General features: G+C 63.0%; 1 protein-coding gene across 1 annotated transcript; it reads right to left on the bottom strand.

Moving 5' to 3' along the window:
* Positions 1–245: 245 nt before the first annotated feature.
* On the bottom strand, positions 246–8,836 carry PLD4 (phospholipase D family member 4). The gene is made up of 10 exons (XM_059183314.1): positions 8,684–8,836; positions 6,677–6,870; positions 5,713–5,896; positions 5,446–5,566; positions 4,786–4,913; positions 4,025–4,225; positions 3,268–3,407; positions 2,955–3,120; positions 2,523–2,619; positions 246–2,027 (listed from the first exon to the last, which is right to left on the bottom strand). Exons 1-10 carry the CDS (start codon positions 8,708–8,710, stop codon positions 1,825–1,827), a joined length of 1,461 nt encoding a protein of 486 aa, XP_059039297.1. The 5' UTR covers positions 8,711–8,836; the 3' UTR covers positions 246–1,824.
* Between the last annotated feature and the right edge of the window lie 7,511 nt (positions 8,837–16,347).

Below are 16,347 nucleotides of genomic sequence, written 5' to 3'. Positions count from 1 at the left end.
GGAGTTGGGGTGAGGGCCAGGGCTGGGGTCCCTCCGTCCGAGTGGGGAAAGAGCCACCGGCCACTCACAGCACTTGCGGGCTGGACGGGTGAGGGCCGCTGCGTCTCGCTGCCGCGCTCGGTGCCCTGCCTCGGGGTCCTCGCTGAGGACCGGCCACAGCACAGGAGCTTCCTCTGGCCTGCGAGGCGCGGACCCCCAGCGGGCACACTCACAGACGCGCGTCACACAGTCGCAGAAGTGACAGATTGGCCCCTTTGTGTGCTCTATTGCTTACAAGCAAACACGGTTGTGCCCACCGCCGAGGGGAGGGGTCACACAGGACACGGCTTCCGGGACAAGGTCGTGAGTCTGTCCACCGAGGCACAGAAGGAGCCACATCAAGGCACCCCGGGGGGCCTCTCAAGCCTCACAAGCTGGGTCTCCTGACGGGAAGGTCTGCTTTGGAACAGGCGATAGAGACTGCCCCGACGTGTGGCCACCAGCCCCTTCCGTGGCAATGGCCACTGGGCCATGGCTGTGGCTTTTTCCCTGTCATCCAGGCACGACCTGGAGCACTGGGACCTGATGGCTCGTGGCTGACCGGCCCGGGGACACCGCTGCTGGGGGCCAGGACCAGAGTGCAAATCCCCACTCAGCTCTGGAGGGCACCATGGGTCCAGGACAGGGTCTCTTTCTGACGGGGGTCGCTGTGCAGTCCACAGGCAGGGGACAGGAGCTGTGGGGAGCCGCCACAGCGGCGGGGGGCTTGGTTTGTTCCAGGGCTGCTCACACACAGACCAGCTCCCAGAGGCTGGGTCTGCCCTGCAGGTCTGGGCAGGGGAGCAGGCTGGGTCGGGGACCTTCCTCACCGACAAGGATGCTGACACACGGGGCCCGACTGCAGCCCTCCTGCTCACTCTGGGGCAGAGAGGACGGGGCGGGCAGGGGTGCGGCACTCCAGGATGTGGGAGGGCGGACGCGGGCATCTCCTCGCTCAGCTCCCTCAGAGTCCAGGGTTCCCTGGCCACGGAGCTCACCCCACACTGCCGCCCAGGGCGGCCTCCACAGATCGGGTGGGCTCTGGAGCCTTGGTCAGAAACTAGAAGTCGGGAGAGGCCAAGTGGGTGTGCTGGGACGGCCTCCGATCCGGCAGAAGGGCCAGAACCCAGGTGTCAAACAGGATTCAGAGCCTCTGCAGGGCGGTGTCCGGGCGTCTCCTGGGGCGGTGTCCCCTGGGCAGGTCCGTGTCCAAGGCTCCACCCCGGCTTGGTGCCAGTACCCCACCCCCACCCCCCCAGCCCTGGCTCCAAACCAGGTTCTCTCGACCCTGCCTGAAGTGCCGGCCCTCACTGCACATGGTCCTGGGGCCACACAGCAGCCCTGCACCCCTCCCCTCTCCATCTGTCCCCCATCCTGGGTCCGCATGTCCCAGCACCTGCTCCAGCCCCACCCCTGGCTCCTGTGGGTGAGGCCTAGGCACCGACAGGCAGGCAGAGCCGTCCCAGGGTGGCAGGGTGGGGGGTGCAGAACCCCAGCCTGGGGCCGGGAGGAGTGGAAGCTGCCCATGCCAGACCCACACAGACAGGCAGGGAGGTGCGTGGATTCTAAAGCCTCTTCGTGGGTAGGGACTGTGGCTCTGTGGGTCAGGGAGGACAATCCCAGAAGGCTCCCTGGAGGAGGTGGGGCGTGCAAGGGGCCGGTTCAGGCGCCAAGGGCCGGGAGCTGGGAGGTCCTAGACGTGAGCAGGGCTTGTGAGGAGGGCGGCTCAGAGCCCTGACCCGCAGCAGGTGGGGAGGCGCAGCGGGACGCGGGAGCTGCGGGCCGGGGACTGGGCAGAGCAGCCCCTCAGCCTCGCCAGGCGCAATCCTGGCCCTGGGCTTGTGCGTCCAGGCCCACGGCGTAGCGGGAATCCCAGTCTCGCTCGAACAGGCGACGCAGCTGCTCCTGCACGGTGAGGAGCCCCGGCCGGCTGCTGGGCACTCTCTGGCTGACCACCAGGCCCACCCCCGAGGTGCTGCTGAAGTAGTCCTCCGACCAGTTGGAGGTGCCTGGGGCAGTGGGCGGGAGAGAGTCCCGTGTGACTGGGAGGGGGCTCTCTCCCTCCGCAGGGCCCAGCCATCAGGCTTGGCCACGACCCTGGGGACGGAGGGGCTCCAAGGCCACTCTGCTGCCAGAAACTGCAGCCGGGCCAGCCCCTCAGATGCAGAAGAGCCAACCAGCTCTCCGCGCGTGCGGTGCGGCTCCTCCCAGTTCCCCTGGGGCTGGTGTCCCGACTCAGCGTCCTGAAAACTTGGGGCTTGGGGCTTCCCACCCGCCTGGCGCCCTGAGCCTGGACCTGTCCTGGACCTGAGAGCCCCCCCTCGGTTCGCCTCTGTCCTGAGGGGTCCGTGCCGCCCGTGAGAACAGAGTCCCCTTTAGCACCCTGGCCCAGCCACTGCTTGGGGGTCATGTCCCCCTTCTGTGGGTTTTTGTGGCCTCCGTGGTCATGCACACGTGCTCGGTGCCCCTCAAAGACTCGGGGTCCTGGGGCAGCGCCTGCTCACCGATGTAGGCCTCCTTCTCTGTGACCATGAACTTGCTGTGGCTCACCCTGCTGAAGGGGATGTTGGAGTGGTTTCCCACTGGCATGATGAAGACTTTCTTTGGGGAACAGAAAGGGAGCACGTGAGGGGGGGGGAGGACCCCGCCCCAGCCCGGCCCTGCTGCGGGGTCCTCACCACATCCACCCGCCCCAGCCCGGCCCTGCTGCGGGGTCCTCACCACATCCACCCGCCCCAGCCCGGCCCTGCTGCGGGGTCCTCACCACATCCACCCGCCCCAGCCCGGCCCTGCTGCGGGGTCCTCACCACATCCACCCGCCCCAGCCCGGCCCTGCTGCGGGGTCCTCACCACATCCACCCGCCCCAGCCCGGCCCTGCTGCGGGGTCCTCACCACATCCACCCGCCCCAGCCCGGCCCTGCTGCGGGGTCCTCACCACATCCACCGAGACCCCGGCCGCGGGGTTGCTGAAGGCCTGCAGGGACCTCAGGTCGGGGAACATGCTGGGGTCTGTGTGGGGCCAGCAGCTGACCAGCAGGCGCACGCGCACACCCCTGTTGAAGGCTGCTGTCCGCAGTGCGGTGTCCAGCACTGGCCAGTACCTGTAGGAGGGGGGCTCAGGGTCCTCGGGCCAACGGGGACCCTGATTGCAAGCCAGGGCTGAGCAGGGGTCCCAGTGGGAGAGGAAATGCGCCGGGGGCTGCCCCTCCGCAGAGCGAACCCCCCATCCCGGGCTCCCACGCCCCTACCTGGCCGGGTGGCTGAAGCGCGTGGTGGGGAAGTACTCCATCACTGAGACGTAGATGAACTCCCGGGCACCACGCACCACGGCCAGCAGGGCTTCCAGGTCCCGCGTGCGGCCGTGTGGGCAGAGTGCCGGTGGCGAGGCCTGTCCAGGCAGAGAGGTCCCCGAGGGCACTGAGCCGCTTGCTTCCTGGACCTGCGACCCAGCCTGCCCTCACCCTCCAGCATGTGGGATCTCAGAGGAAGACCAGAGGGGCCCCCTGGAGAGGTGGGGACAGGAGAGTGAGGCTCTGCACCGGGACCTCGGGCTGCCCTCAGTCTGGGTAGGAAGGCTGGGAAGCCTGCCCCGCGCTGCACCCCCGGCCCCCCGGAGGACCCGGCCCCGGCCTGATGCTGGGCCTCAGAGACCAGCCCCTGCTCCCACTCACCCAGATGGAGGGTCCGCCCGCCCCCAGCCCCTTCCCAGACGGACCCACTTGATGAGCTGGTCCGCCCTGGCCCTCGCAGGCCCCAGGCAAAAGCCCCTCCACCCCACCCAACAGTTATTTGAGCCCCCCTCCCTGGGCCACGGGAAGCCCCGCCCCCTCCCAGGCTGCCTGTCTCCTGTGGCCGTGGACGGCGCAGCCTGCGTCCTCTCCTGGAGCTGGGTCTGTGGACAGCCCGCCGCTGGCCGGGGGACCACAGCTGGGTCCTGGGCGCTGGGCAGCACGGCGGCGGGGCAGGCTCCCCGGGGATCTGGCAGGCCCCCTTGGCTGCTCTTACGGAGAAATAGGCCGTGGTGGGCACCCCGTCAAAGTGGCCCCGGAGAGGCTGGAAGCGGTTGATGTGGGACGAGAAGCTCCGAGGCCAGGCTCTGGGGAGGACAGCCCTCGGTGCCCCCAGGACCCAGTAGGTCTGGAAGGTCCTCTCCAGGTCGAGGGCCAGGCGGCTGCAGTTGTAGATGACGGCGCCCAGCTCCTTCACCTGTAGGGACAGGGCGGCGGCTGCGGGGAGCGGGCTTCTGCCCCGGGACGGAGCGTGGCCCCCGCGCTGGCAGCAGCGCCGCGGGAGTCAGGACAGACGGTGTGACAGACAGGGCTCGCAGGAGCTGCGGGGTGACAGGGGCCCTGCTGGTCTTGCACGTTGTACCCAACCGTCAAAGCTGCGGCGCGTGCTGGTTACCGCAGAAACAGAAGATGCCTAAGAGAAGTCGCTCGTCGCGTCCCTGTCCGGCGACCGACAACCGGCGTGGCTGCGCTGGCCGCCACCCTTCTCGGGCTGGTTTTTCATGCTTTGCTTTTCCTTCAGGGACGCAGGTTTCCCTGGTGCAGAGACTGCAGCGTCTTCCCGTGGGAGCAACGACGTTCCGGGGCGCGGGGGCAGGCGCCGTGTGGGATCCCCGAACCCCCGACCCGGCGCCTGTTCTGCGCACCAGGGTGACGCCCCACCCCTGTTCCACCCGGGGCTGCAGAGGACATCGCCAGGCCTCGGGAGCACGGGCAGCGGACGGGTCCCTGATGGGTCTCCCTGCCCTTGGGACTCACCTGCGTCAGGGCCCGCCAGTCCATGTTGGCACTGCCCAGGTAGACATGCCGTCCGTCCACGACCCAGAATTTGGAGTGCAAAACGCCCCCGGTGAGCTTCCTCAAGGGCACGAACCGCACCTGGGCACCTGGCCGGGGGGTGAGGACGGTGCGGTCACCGGGGTCTCGCCAGGTGTACGCTTCACAGTAAGCCCAGTTCCTCGAGGTGGGACAGCTTGTTCGCCCTCAGAGCAGTCCTGCTAAGCTCATGCCCTCATAATCCCCACTTTGCAGGGAGGCGACGAAAGCACCGACTGACCCCGCACCCCTCGGGGCAGCCCCTCTCCAGAGCCCGGGGCTACAAGGATCACTTCCCAGCTGAGCTCCCAGCCCGAGCCCACCCACAGGTCAGAGCAGCTGGGCTCAGGGGGGCCCCAAGGCCACCCACCTCTGCCCACCACGGAGGATGACCGTCTGGCCCCTTGGAACCAGCCCCAGTCCCGCAAGGCTGACTTTAAGCACGCCGCCCCAGGCCCCTGCCCTCCTGGCGAACGAGCGAAGCACCGGGCCCCTCCTGGCCCCTCCCACGCAGCTCTGCGCGCCTTCCTCGTCTGTGGCACCAGCAGGTCACGAACCGTGCCTGCCCCCGAGGCTGCGGGCCCGGGCCGGACAGGCACCTACCTCGCGCCGCCAGGACCTGCAGGTCCGTGGAGTTCTTGGCCAGTGACGGGCTGTTGGTCGCCACAGCCAGGGAAATATTCTTGTCCAGCAGCTGCTCCAGCTTCCGCAGAAGGGCCTCCCCCTGCGAGGCCGGGCCAGCCATGGGGGGTGAGGCCTCACCAACTAGGAAGGACCCAGACCTCTCCCGGGAGGCCACCTTGCCCACCCACAGCTGAGTGAGAGAGATGTGCCCCGGCACCCAGGTGGGGTGGGCAGGGCCGGCCATACCATCTGGGAAGACGAGTCGTTGACCCCAATGTCGGCCCCTGTGAGGGACCAGTAGAAGGAGGCCACGTGAATGCTGCGCTGGGCGGCGTCCAGCAGCTGCAGCCAGGCCTGGGCCAGGGGCTGGGCCGACGGGCTGCCGGCCGCAGCAGGGAGGTCCCGGGGGGTGCTCTCCACAAGGACAAGCCTGCAGAGACAGCCCATGGGGCCTGAGCGGAGCACGGGGGCCACCAACCCACCTCGCGTCCCCTGCCCCGTCCCCACTGGTCAGGCCGGGGGGTCACCACCAACATGGGGTCCGAGCCCAGGCCAGGGGAGCCAACTAGACTGGATGGGGCAGGCACGAGCCCCACGAGCCCACTGCGGGCAGCGACCCCGGGGCGGTGGGGGGAGCCAGGGAGGGAGCAGTGCAGACTGGGGCCCCGGGCCCAGCCCAGTTCCAGGCACGGCTGCTGGAGAGCCGTCGCTCTGAGCCGAGGTTGGGTCTGGGCTGCCGACTGGAAGGGAGGCCGCTGGAGGCGGCCCAAGCTGACCGGCCGGGCCCAGGGTGCAGGAGCGCCCTGCAGGCCTGGCCCCAGGCAGGGCCCGGACCAGGGGTAGTGGGAGCGCATCTTGTGCTCCACGGGCGGGGCTCTGAGCAGGACTCCCCCCACAGCAGAAAGCGTGAAAGGCAGGTGGCCGGGCAGCTGGGAACAGCGACACCGTGACAGGAAGGCTGAGGAGCTGCCCAGGTGGCTCCGGGCTTTGCAGCGGAGCAGTGGGGCAGCGGCCTGTGTTGCTGCGCAGAATACCCCAAGTCCCTCAGCTCCGGCCCATCCCCACCTTGGGGCGGCCCTTCCCGGCCAGCACTCTCTTCTGAGAAGTGGCAGAGGGCCATGCCGGCCGACGGGCTGGTCCAAGGGCGGGAAGCTCGCAGAGGGGCAGAGCTGAGTGCGGCCACGGGCCTGCAGACCTCACAGACACTCACCGGCAGGCGTCCTTCAGCCGTGGCGCAGCCTCCCCACTCTGGGGCTCCCAGGACCGGCGGGAGCCTTGGCCTGGGGACGAGGTGGGCCCTTCCTCCGGGTGCAGCTGGCCGCTGGTGGGCGGGAGGTGCACTTGCCACAGGAAGTAGGCAAGAGCCCCAGCACCAAGGCCCAGCACGGCCAGCGCTCCCAGCACCTGCAGCAGGAAAAGGGTGTCACCGTGGGGTCCCCGGATGGCGTGCGTCTGCTCTACTTCCGGGTGGGCTGAGGTGGCCCTTCCGGTGCTGACAGAGACTGTCCCCCGCTCCCAGGGAGGGCCAGGCCTGCAGGGGGCTGGGTGGGCGAAGGATGGGGAGGCCGCTGAGCAGGGCCGAGCTCCCTGTGGGGCAGGGGGACCAAGTGGCCTGAGGCTTTCCCTTGGGCCCCGACACAGGGATTGGGGAGCTGAGGGAAGCGCGCTGGTCTGGCTGGTTTCATCCTTGCCTGCGGAGCTTCCTCCCTCGAGCCCCCTGTTCTGCTGCGCTAGGCTCTCTGTCCCTGGGCTGTGGGCCTGTGGAGCGGGGGCGCCAGGGCCTCTGATGCGCTCTGCGGAGCTCTCGGCCCCTGACACGGCGACCTGGTGCCACCAGCAGCCGCAGGCCCGGCACTGGTCTGCCCTCCACTGCCCTCCGCAGGCCCTGCAGATGGGGACTCCGTGTGGAGCCCGAAGCCGGTGTGCGTGCGTGTGTGTGTGTGTGTGCGCGTTGTGTGTGCGTGCGTGTGCGTGTGTGCGCGTGTGCGCATGGCTGTGTGTGTACGCGCGTGGGTGTTCGTGTCCATCTGTGCCAGAGCAGCTAGCCCGGCCCTCTGGCTCCCCTCGCCCTCTTGCTCTCATCGGGCGCCCGCGGGTCTGAACCTTGGTTCCTTCTTTCAGCCACGTGCGTAGTGAGGCCCGGAGCCACTTCTGCTTTCAGCTGGGCCCTCCTTACAGGCTGCTCCGTTCCCATGGTGGGGCCTCAGCCTGGGGGGCCTCAGTAGCCCCCTCCTGGGACTCAGGAGGACTTCCTAGCTGGGAAGGCACGGCGGGGGCTGAGCGGAGACCCTTCGCTGCCATCCGGGGGCCTGAGGGCTGGGAAACCTGGGGTGCTGTGTGGGGGCCCCCCTCTGCCCCAGGACTCTACCCCCTCAGGGCAGCTAGTCCCACAGAGAGCTGGAAGCCAGGCGGACAGGGCTCCCCCATAGTGGCCTCGGTGGGCCAAGCACTCCAGGGATCGGTGCGCCCGCCGGGAGTGCAGGGAGGGGCCTCGGAAGCCAGAACGAGGCCTCCCAGAGGGAAGCCAGGATGCTCCCCCAGAGCTGCCTTCAGAACCTCACTCTGCCTCCCACATGGCAGAGCCCAGCTCAGGGGACCGCCCACGCCCCGGGGCCCATCGAGCCTTCACCGAGTCTCAGGAGATGCAGCGCTTGGGAAGTCCGAGGCTGGGGGCTGAGCGAAGGGGCCCCAGGGACCTCCTTGGACTGGCCGCTCCCTCCCCCACCTTTCCGCTGTACCACAGGGGAAAGGGGCCTGTTCCCCAAGTGTCCCAGGCAGAGAGGGCAGATCAGAGCCCCACAGCCCCACTGGGACTCGGAGCTGTCCCAGGCGCCTCTCTGACCTCCGCTCCCCGGAGCACATCCTCCCCCCTCTTGGGCCCTCGGAACAGCATTGGGGCCTGGGGAGGCCCCCCCCGGGGCAGCTCCAGGCAGCTGCAGAGCTGCTGGCTCGCTGCAGTGACAGAAAGCCTGTGTCCCTGGGCTGGGGCCGGCCGTGGGGAGGGGGTGGCCCAATAGCCACCGTGCTCCTGGGCTGGGGATAGGCTGGGGCCCTCCGGGCATCAGCGGTCACGGCTGGCAGCGTGCGACTTCCTGCCCTGCGGAGCTGGGGTAAGGCTGCCAGGCCCGCGGGGCGCCCTGTGATCCCCTGGGCCTGGGCTCGCTGGCCGCCCGCTTCGGCCTGCCTCTCCCGCCTGGCCCCGGGCTCCCGGACTCACCTCCGGGGGTACCGCCTTGGCCTTCATCTTGCTCCAGCCACAGACTGCAGGCCCTGAGCTCCGGCAGCTGCCCCCGCCCCCAGCCCACCTGCCTGCTCCCTGCAGCCCGCTGCTTCCCCTTTCGGCCACTTCCTCTTCGTCTGGAGTACCTCCCTCGCTGGCGCCCCCAACAGACATCTGGAGCTGGGTGGGCCAGCCAGAGGGTGCGGCTGGGAACTGCCGCCTCCAGAGAAAGTCTCTCCCCTGGCCCCACTCCCCAGGTGGAGGCCCGGGCATCAGTTGGGCTCGACACAAGCTCCAGAGACCCAAGGAGCCTGGCTCGAGCAAGATTGTGCATCTCTCTCTTGCACTAACCAAGGTTAGGGGCTGGTGGCTTAAAGATGGTGTTGGCTCTAAGGCCATGGGGAGCCAGGTCCCTCCAGGCCCCTCCTTGGGAACCCTAGCTCCCGAACCCTGGGGTGGATGAGCAGCCTCGTGGCCCACAATGGCTGCTGGGGTTCAGCCGTCAGCTCCGTGTAGCCAGGAGCGTAGCCAGGCTTCCCTGAGTCTGCTCAGGCTGCTCTAACCAAGCGGCATGGACCGGGCAGCTTGGAGATGGCAGACACTTGCTCCTCACCACTCTGAGGGTCGGGAGTAAGGTCACGGCACGCGCAGATTGGGTCCTGCATCTCTCCTCGCTGTGTCTTCCCGAGAGGGAAGGGCCGGGACTCTCTGGGGGCTCTTTCATAAGGGCACTAACGGCTGCATCGTCTGACCTGGCCACAACCCGGAGATCCACCTGTCCTCCCCACGGAGTCTCTGCTCCTCGCCCTGCAACCGGGCGCGGGGAGTGAGGCAGAGACAGCTCGTCCCGGCAGCAATGCCGTCCTGGGCTTCGGGGGCCCCGGGTCCCGCTGGCTCTCAGCTCCCCGGCGTGGGATGCTCTGTCTGACTGTTAGAAAAAAGTGCCTCCTGCCTCGCTCCCAGCAAGGACCCAGGGCTCGTGCCCCGCGCGACGCACATTCCTGCTTCCTGACCAGCCCGGCTGCCGGCGCCACTCCGTCCGCGGTCACACGGCCGACGGCCTTTGGCAAGAGCTTCCAAGTCAGCCGCGACATCACGAGGGCTGCTTTCTTTTCTTGCTTCTTAATTTTATTACCCCCCCACCCCGTTTTATGGTGATGGAGCTGGCGTGTGTCACACCGCTTTCCGGGGGACATGGAACCATCGCGGTTTGCTTATACCGCAGGACGACCGCTGAGTCACCTCACAGAATCGGGGTTTTTCCCTGTGATGCGGACGCTCAAGGCCTGCGCTCTCAGCAGCATCCCAGGACGCAGCACCGCGCCCCGTGCGCCCCTGGCCCATCCCCGGCCCGGCCGACCGAGGTGTGTCCATGTGCCCCTCACGTGCTCTGCCGGCCCTGCCCCAGGCACCTGCTGGTCCCGCTGCGGCCTGAGGTCGCCGTTGGCATTCCACACCTGGAGACGATCACTCGGCTCCCTTCAAAGTGCGCCTCCGGCTCCACCACGCGGCAGGATCTCCTCCCCTTTCATGGCTGAGAACGGTCGCGCCGTGTGTGCGAGCACACCACACCTTTCTTCAGCCACTGTCTCCGGGGGACACAAACGCTGCCATCCTGTCTCGGCTGCGGCGGGTCACGCTGCCGTGGACGTGCGGGGATGCGTTTCCCTCGGGGACGACAAGCTCTCCTCCCGTGCGGGTTTGTACTCTGCTCCCTTCTCTACACGCGAACATGCGGCCCCGGACACTCATACAATTACTTGTTAGCTTTGGCTTATAACGTGTTTAACACAGTTTCCAAGTAATAATCCTAGCATCACTACAAACAGTAGTGCTACTAACCGAAATTTAAGACTTCTCTACAAGGATTTTCTTGCTATTACATGTGTCTGACGAGGTAAAAATCAAGCACTGTGTTCTAAAGTCAGACTTTAAAAACCAAAGCTGGAGGGCCGCCTGGGTGGCTCAGTCGTGAGGTGTCTGCCTTTGGCTCTGGTCATGGTCCCAGGGTCCTGGGATCGAGCCCCGCAGTGGGGTCCCTGCTTGGCGGGGAGTCTACTTCTCCCTCTCCCACTTCTCCTGCTTGTGTCTCTCTCCCTGTCAAATAAATATATTTTTTTAAAAAAACTATTAAAAAAACCCTGAAGCTGGAGGCATCATGTTGCCTGATTTCAAGCTCTATTACAAAGCTGTGATCACCAAGACAGCATGGTACCAGCACAAAAACAGACACATAGACCAGTGGAACAGAGTAGAGAGCCCAGATATGGACCCTCAAGTCTATGGTCAATTAATCTTCGACAAAGCAGGAAAGAATGTCCAATGGAAAAAAGATAATCTCTTCAATAAATGGTGCTGGGAAAATTGGACAGCCACATGCAGAATCAGACTGGACCATTCTCTGACTCCACACACAAAGATAAACTCAAAATGGATAAAAGACTTCAACATGAGACAGGAATCCATCAGAATCCTAGAGGAGAACATAGGCAGTAATCTCTTCGATATCAGCCACAGCAGCTTCTTCCAAGATATGTCTCCAAAGGCAAAGGAAACAAAAGAGAAAGTGAACTTTTGGGACTTCATCAAGATCAAAAGCTTCTGCACAGCAAAGGAAACAGTCAACAAAACAAAGAGGCAACCCACTGAATGGGAGAAGATATTTGCAAATGACAGTACAGACAAAAAGATTGATAACCAGGATCTATAATGAACTCCTCAAACTCAACACACACAAAACAGATAATCATGTCAAAAAATGGGCGGAAGACATGAACAGACACTTCTCCAATGAAGACATCCAGATGGCCAACAGACCCATAAAAAAGTGCTCCATATCACTCAGCACCAGGGAAACACAAATCAAAACCACAATGAGATCCCACCTCACACCAGTCAGAATGGCTAAAATCAACAAGTCAGGAAATGTCAGATGCTGGCGAGGATGCGGAGAAAGGGAACCCTCCTACACTGCTGGTGGGAATGCAAGCTGGTGCAGCCACTCTGGAAAACAGCATGGAGGTTCCTCAAAAAGTTGAAAATAGAGCTACCCTACCACCCCACAATCGCACTATTGGGTATTTACCCTAAAGATACCAATGTAGTGATCTGAAGGGGCACGTGCACCCGAATGTTCATACCAGCAATGGCCACAGTAGCCAAACTGTGGAAAGAACCAAGATGCCCTTCAACGGACGAATGGATAAGGAAGATGTGGTCCATATACACTATGGAGTATGATGCCTCCATCAGAAAGGATGAATATCCAACTTTCTGGAAGAGACTGGAAGAGATTATGCTGAGTGAAATAAGTCAAGCAGAGAGAGTCAATTATCATATGGTTTCACTTACTTGTGGAGCGTAAGAGACAAAACAGAGGACCATAGGGGAAGGGAAGGAAAAATAAAAGAAGATGAAATCAGAGAGGAAGACGAACCCAAAGAGACTCTTAACTCTGGGAAACAAACTGAGGGCTGCTGGAAGGGTGGGGGTGGGGGGTCGGGGTAACCGGTGACGGGCATGAAGGAGGCACGTGATGCGATGAGCCCTGGGGGCTACGCGCAGCTGATGAATCCATAAATTCTACCTCTGAAACCAGTGATCCACTCTGTGTCAACTAACTTGAATTTAAATAAAATTTTTAAAGTTGAGTTCAAGCCCCCTGTTGGGTATAGAGATTACTTAAAAATTAAGTCTTGGGGCGCCTGGCGGGCTCAGTGGGTTAAAGCCTCTGCCTTTGGCTCGTGTCATGGTCTCAGTGTCCTGGGATCGAGCCCCACATCGGGCTCCCTGCTCAGCGTGGAGCCTGCTTCCTCCTCTCTCTCTCTGTCTGCCTCTCTGCCTGCTTGTGATCTCTGTCTGTCAAATAAATAAATAAAATCTTTAAAAATAAATAAATAAAGTCATAAAAAAAGGAAATTCAGTTTAAGATTTCCAAGCATACGTGAAGTTCTTTCCTCCTGACTGATTCTTAGGTCAGTCGTGTTGGGTTAGAAAGCAAAGGCGCAGAGCGTCACATTTTTAATGTTGCTCAAGAGGCGTCTCGTGTGCACATTGTGGGCTCAGAACTGAAAAGCACTTGAGAAGAGCGTGCCCCCTCCGCCGGGGGGGCTCTGGCATCTAGATCCGTCTGCAAATCCCGCTCACGGATGTGCTTTCAACTCTTATGTGTCACTTATGAACATTCTGTGTCCTCGGCCCGGAATCCGTGGGAGGGCTGTGCTGGTCCGTGGCTTCCCACGTGGACTCTGGCTTCCTGCAGTGGAGGCTGCACTGCCGGGTCTCTTTGTCTCCGACTAAGCCACCTGTACCTGCGCTCTCACTTGCCCTGGTAAGCACTTCGGTCTTAAAAAGCTTTGTTGTGGGGCGCCTGGGTGGCTCAGTGGATTAAAGCCTCTGCCTTCGGCTCAGGTCATGATCTCAGGGTCCTGGGATCGAGTCCCACATCGGGGTCTCTGCTCAGCAGGGAGCCTACTTCCCCCTCTCTCTGCCTGCCTCTCTGCCTACTTGTGATCTCTGTCTGTCAAAAAAAAAAAAACAAAAAAAAAAAAACTTTAAAAAAATGCTATGTTGCCTTATTTTTAGCTTAAAATCTGTGTGGTTTTTAAAAAAATGCCCTCTACCTTAGGTTGATGGGCCTTCTTGCATTTCAGATCTGTGTCTCGTGAGTAACAGAGCTGGAATTTAATTTTTTAAAGATTTTATTTATTTATTGGAGAGAGAGAGAGCAGGAGCAGGGGGAGGGGCAGAGGGAGAAGCAGACTCCCCGTGGAGCAGAGAGCCCGACATGGGGCTCGATCCCAGGACCCTGAGATGACCCGAGTCCGAGGCAGACGCTCCCCGACTGAGCCCCCAGCGCCGCCAGCTCCGGCGTGTAAAGGCCGTCCGAGCGGCCGACCTTAGCCGTCCCAGCTGGGTTCGTCTGTTGGCGTTTGTTGGGATCACCGCTGCATTTCCATCAGTCATGCCTTCTCTCGTCCTGCGGTTCTTGGGCTTCTTCTTGCTCTTCTGGTGCACTAATTTTTCTCCTGTTTTCCTGTCCCGCTCGAGCTGTGACCTCTCGGTGACGGGCCCTCCACGGCCCCCCCACGCCGCTCTTCCCGAGCGCTCTTCTGCACTTCCGAGAGCCGAGAGGGTCATTCTTCCCGCTGGCTGTGGTCCCCGTGATGGCCACGGCGCGGGTTCTGACCCACGCGCTGCCCAGGGAGACGCCCGGTGAAGGGGGCTCCCTCGCTCCCTCCTGGGATCTGGCCACGCAGCCAGGAGGGAGCTGGGGCTCCAGCTTCGCACCTGAAGGACAGGCCACTGCGAGTCTGCTCCCGCAGTAAATGCCCTTTCGTTGTGTTGCTGCAGGCGGTCACGTCCCCGTGCTGTCACCGGCTCGTCTTTGGGTGTTTACCCATAAGCTCCAGGAGGAGGCATAGACATCAGGAACATCTTTCCCTCTTCCTGGGGAGCGCAAGGACCTTCGTGAACTTCACCTCTGATGATCTCCAGCGCGTGTGTCTCTCACGTCTGTCCTGTCTTGCGATACTATTATTACTTTAAGCCCCACACGTTGTACACCGTATCATCATTTTGTGCAGTCAGGGTGTGCGAGAATGATCTGCTCACCCTCCTTCTCCTATTTCACACCTGCCCGCTGCTCGCCTCCCGAAATAGATCCTTTGCAACCGGCCGGAGTAGGAACGCTCCTGGCTGTGCGGCCCTCAGTCGCCGGTTATCGTCTTGCACGGGCATGTGTTGGTGACACTCGGTCCTCGGGAACGTGAAAATGTCTCTAGTTTTCCTTCACTATTGAAGGATAGCGTTCCGGGCACAGAATTCTGGACAGACCATTGTTTTACCTAGAACCCAAGGTCCTTAGGGGTCTGTTATGGTGAGAACCCCATCATTCCTGTGTAAGGGATTTTACTCTGTGGTTCGTTTTATTTTTATTTTTTAAAGATTTTATTTATTTATTTGACAGAGATCACAAGCAGGCAGAGAGACAGGCGGACAGAGAGGAGGAAGCAGGCTCCCTGCTGAGCAGAGAGCCCGATGTGGGACTCGATCCCAGGACCCTGAGATCATGACCTGAGCCGAAGGCAGCGGCTTAACCCACTGAGCCACCCAGGCGCCGCTGTGGCTGGTTTTAAAACATTCTCCTTGACTGAGGCGTTCTTCAGTGTTCCTGCGGTGGTTTCCTTTTTTTTTTTTTTTTTTTTTTGAAGTTTATTTACTTCAGGCATTTCTCCGTCCAACGCAGGCCTCGAGCTCACGACCCCGAGATCAGGAGTCGCACGCTGTAGCGACCGAGCCCGCCGGGTGCCCCGGCAGTCTCCTTTTGGATCCTGTCTGGCACACAGCGCGGGGGCCCAGGTCCGAGCACTCGGCACACACAGCAGGTGGCTTCAGACCCGCCCTGGAGGCCAGAGGGGCCGGCCCCGCCCCCCAACCCCAGGCTCTTCATTCCTTCTTTCGAGAACTTAGAAGGATGTGGTGCCAGGCTTCCGAGGCAGACTGAGGAAAGAACGAGCTGACGCCAAGTCCTGAGACCCCATAAAGGTCTCCTTTGTGATGAGGCCGCGCCCCTGGTGGGCCCTGCTGCTCCCACACCTTCGGGGGTGCAGTCTGATCCCTGCCACCGTGTCCCCACAGGAGAGGTCAGGCAGGACCCCCAGATGGAAAGTTTGACGGTTCACTCTCCTCGCAGTCCCTCCAGGCCAGCGCGGGGCTTGGCGCAGGCCGAGCGGGCAGGGGGCCGTCATCCACCGTGAGGCGGCGCACGAGCCCCCACCCCCCTCGCTGGCCCGCCTCCGGCATCTGCCGCCTCTAAGGGCCACGGGCCTTTGCAGCCCCGCTAAGGGCTCGCTCCGCCCCTGAACAGGAGGAATTTGCTTCCCGCGACGGCCTGGGCGTTCCGTGCATTTACCTCTGGGGTGTCATTCCTGGGGGATGCACCCCAGCGACGGTCGTGGGTACAGAGACCACACTCCGTGGGTCCCGAGACTTGCCGCCCATGGGCTGGTTTCCTCCCCGCCGGCTCGCGGCCCTGCTCCTCCGAGCTCCGCTGACACCCTTCCCGGACCCCTGCGTCCCCACCCGCAGAGCAAACGCGTCGGGCTTCCCAGCCCGAGACCGCCTCTCTCCCTCACTCTGAAAGGACAGTTTAGCTGGGTGACAACCGTCTTCTGTCCCCAAAGGCCCCGATCCAACCTCGGTGCAGCGCTCCCAGGAGGAACAGGCGTCCGTCCCCCGGCTGTCCTCTGAGGCCACTTTTCTCACCGGCCGGTTGGCTCTGGAGGTTTTCTCTCTGACTGGGGTCTTCTGGGTTTCAGCGGGGCACGTCGCGGTGAGACTGGTTCTCACCTTGGGGCTTGGAGCTCTCAAATCGCAGGAGTTATGCCTGTGATCGTTTCTAGAACATTCTCAGCCATTCTCTCTGAGGCCACGGCCTCTGCCTCTTTCCCATGTCCTCCCCTTGCGGAACGCGGGCGGCGGTGCGGTGAGCCTCTACCCCCGCGCCCCGCGCCTCCGACGCCCCCCCCCCCGGCTGCCGTCCGCCCCAGGTGCGCCTCGGCTCGGCTAACCCGGCTAACCCGCTGCTCAGCATCCTCCGAGGTTCTCCTCCCACGCAGAGCCTGGGGGAAAGATGAGCTTCCCTGCTCGCTCCCGGGGAC

Source organism: Mustela lutreola, chromosome 7, assembly GCF_030435805.1.
Source record: "Mustela lutreola isolate mMusLut2 chromosome 7, mMusLut2.pri, whole genome shotgun sequence".
In the NCBI taxonomy this organism is placed as follows: domain Eukaryota; kingdom Metazoa; phylum Chordata; class Mammalia; order Carnivora; family Mustelidae; genus Mustela; species Mustela lutreola.
Note: the sequence above shows the minus strand (reverse complement) of the source record. Positions and strands in the feature narration are given on the sequence as shown.

What these genes read in the sequence shown, in the direction of transcription:
- PLD4 (XM_059183314.1), bottom strand. Translation starts at nt 8,710, where the DNA reads ATGAAGGCCAAGGCGGTACCCCCGGAG. An exon ending in ACTGGCGGGCCCTGACGCAG is followed by an intron (nt 4,226 to 4,785) that starts GTGAGTCCCAAG and finishes CTGTCCCTACAG; the next exon opens with GTGAAGGAGCTGGGCGCCGT. An exon ending in AGAGAAGGAGGCCTACATCG is followed by an intron (nt 2,028 to 2,522) that starts GTGAGCAGGCGC and finishes CCACTGCCCCAG; the next exon opens with GCACCTCCAACTGGTCGGAG.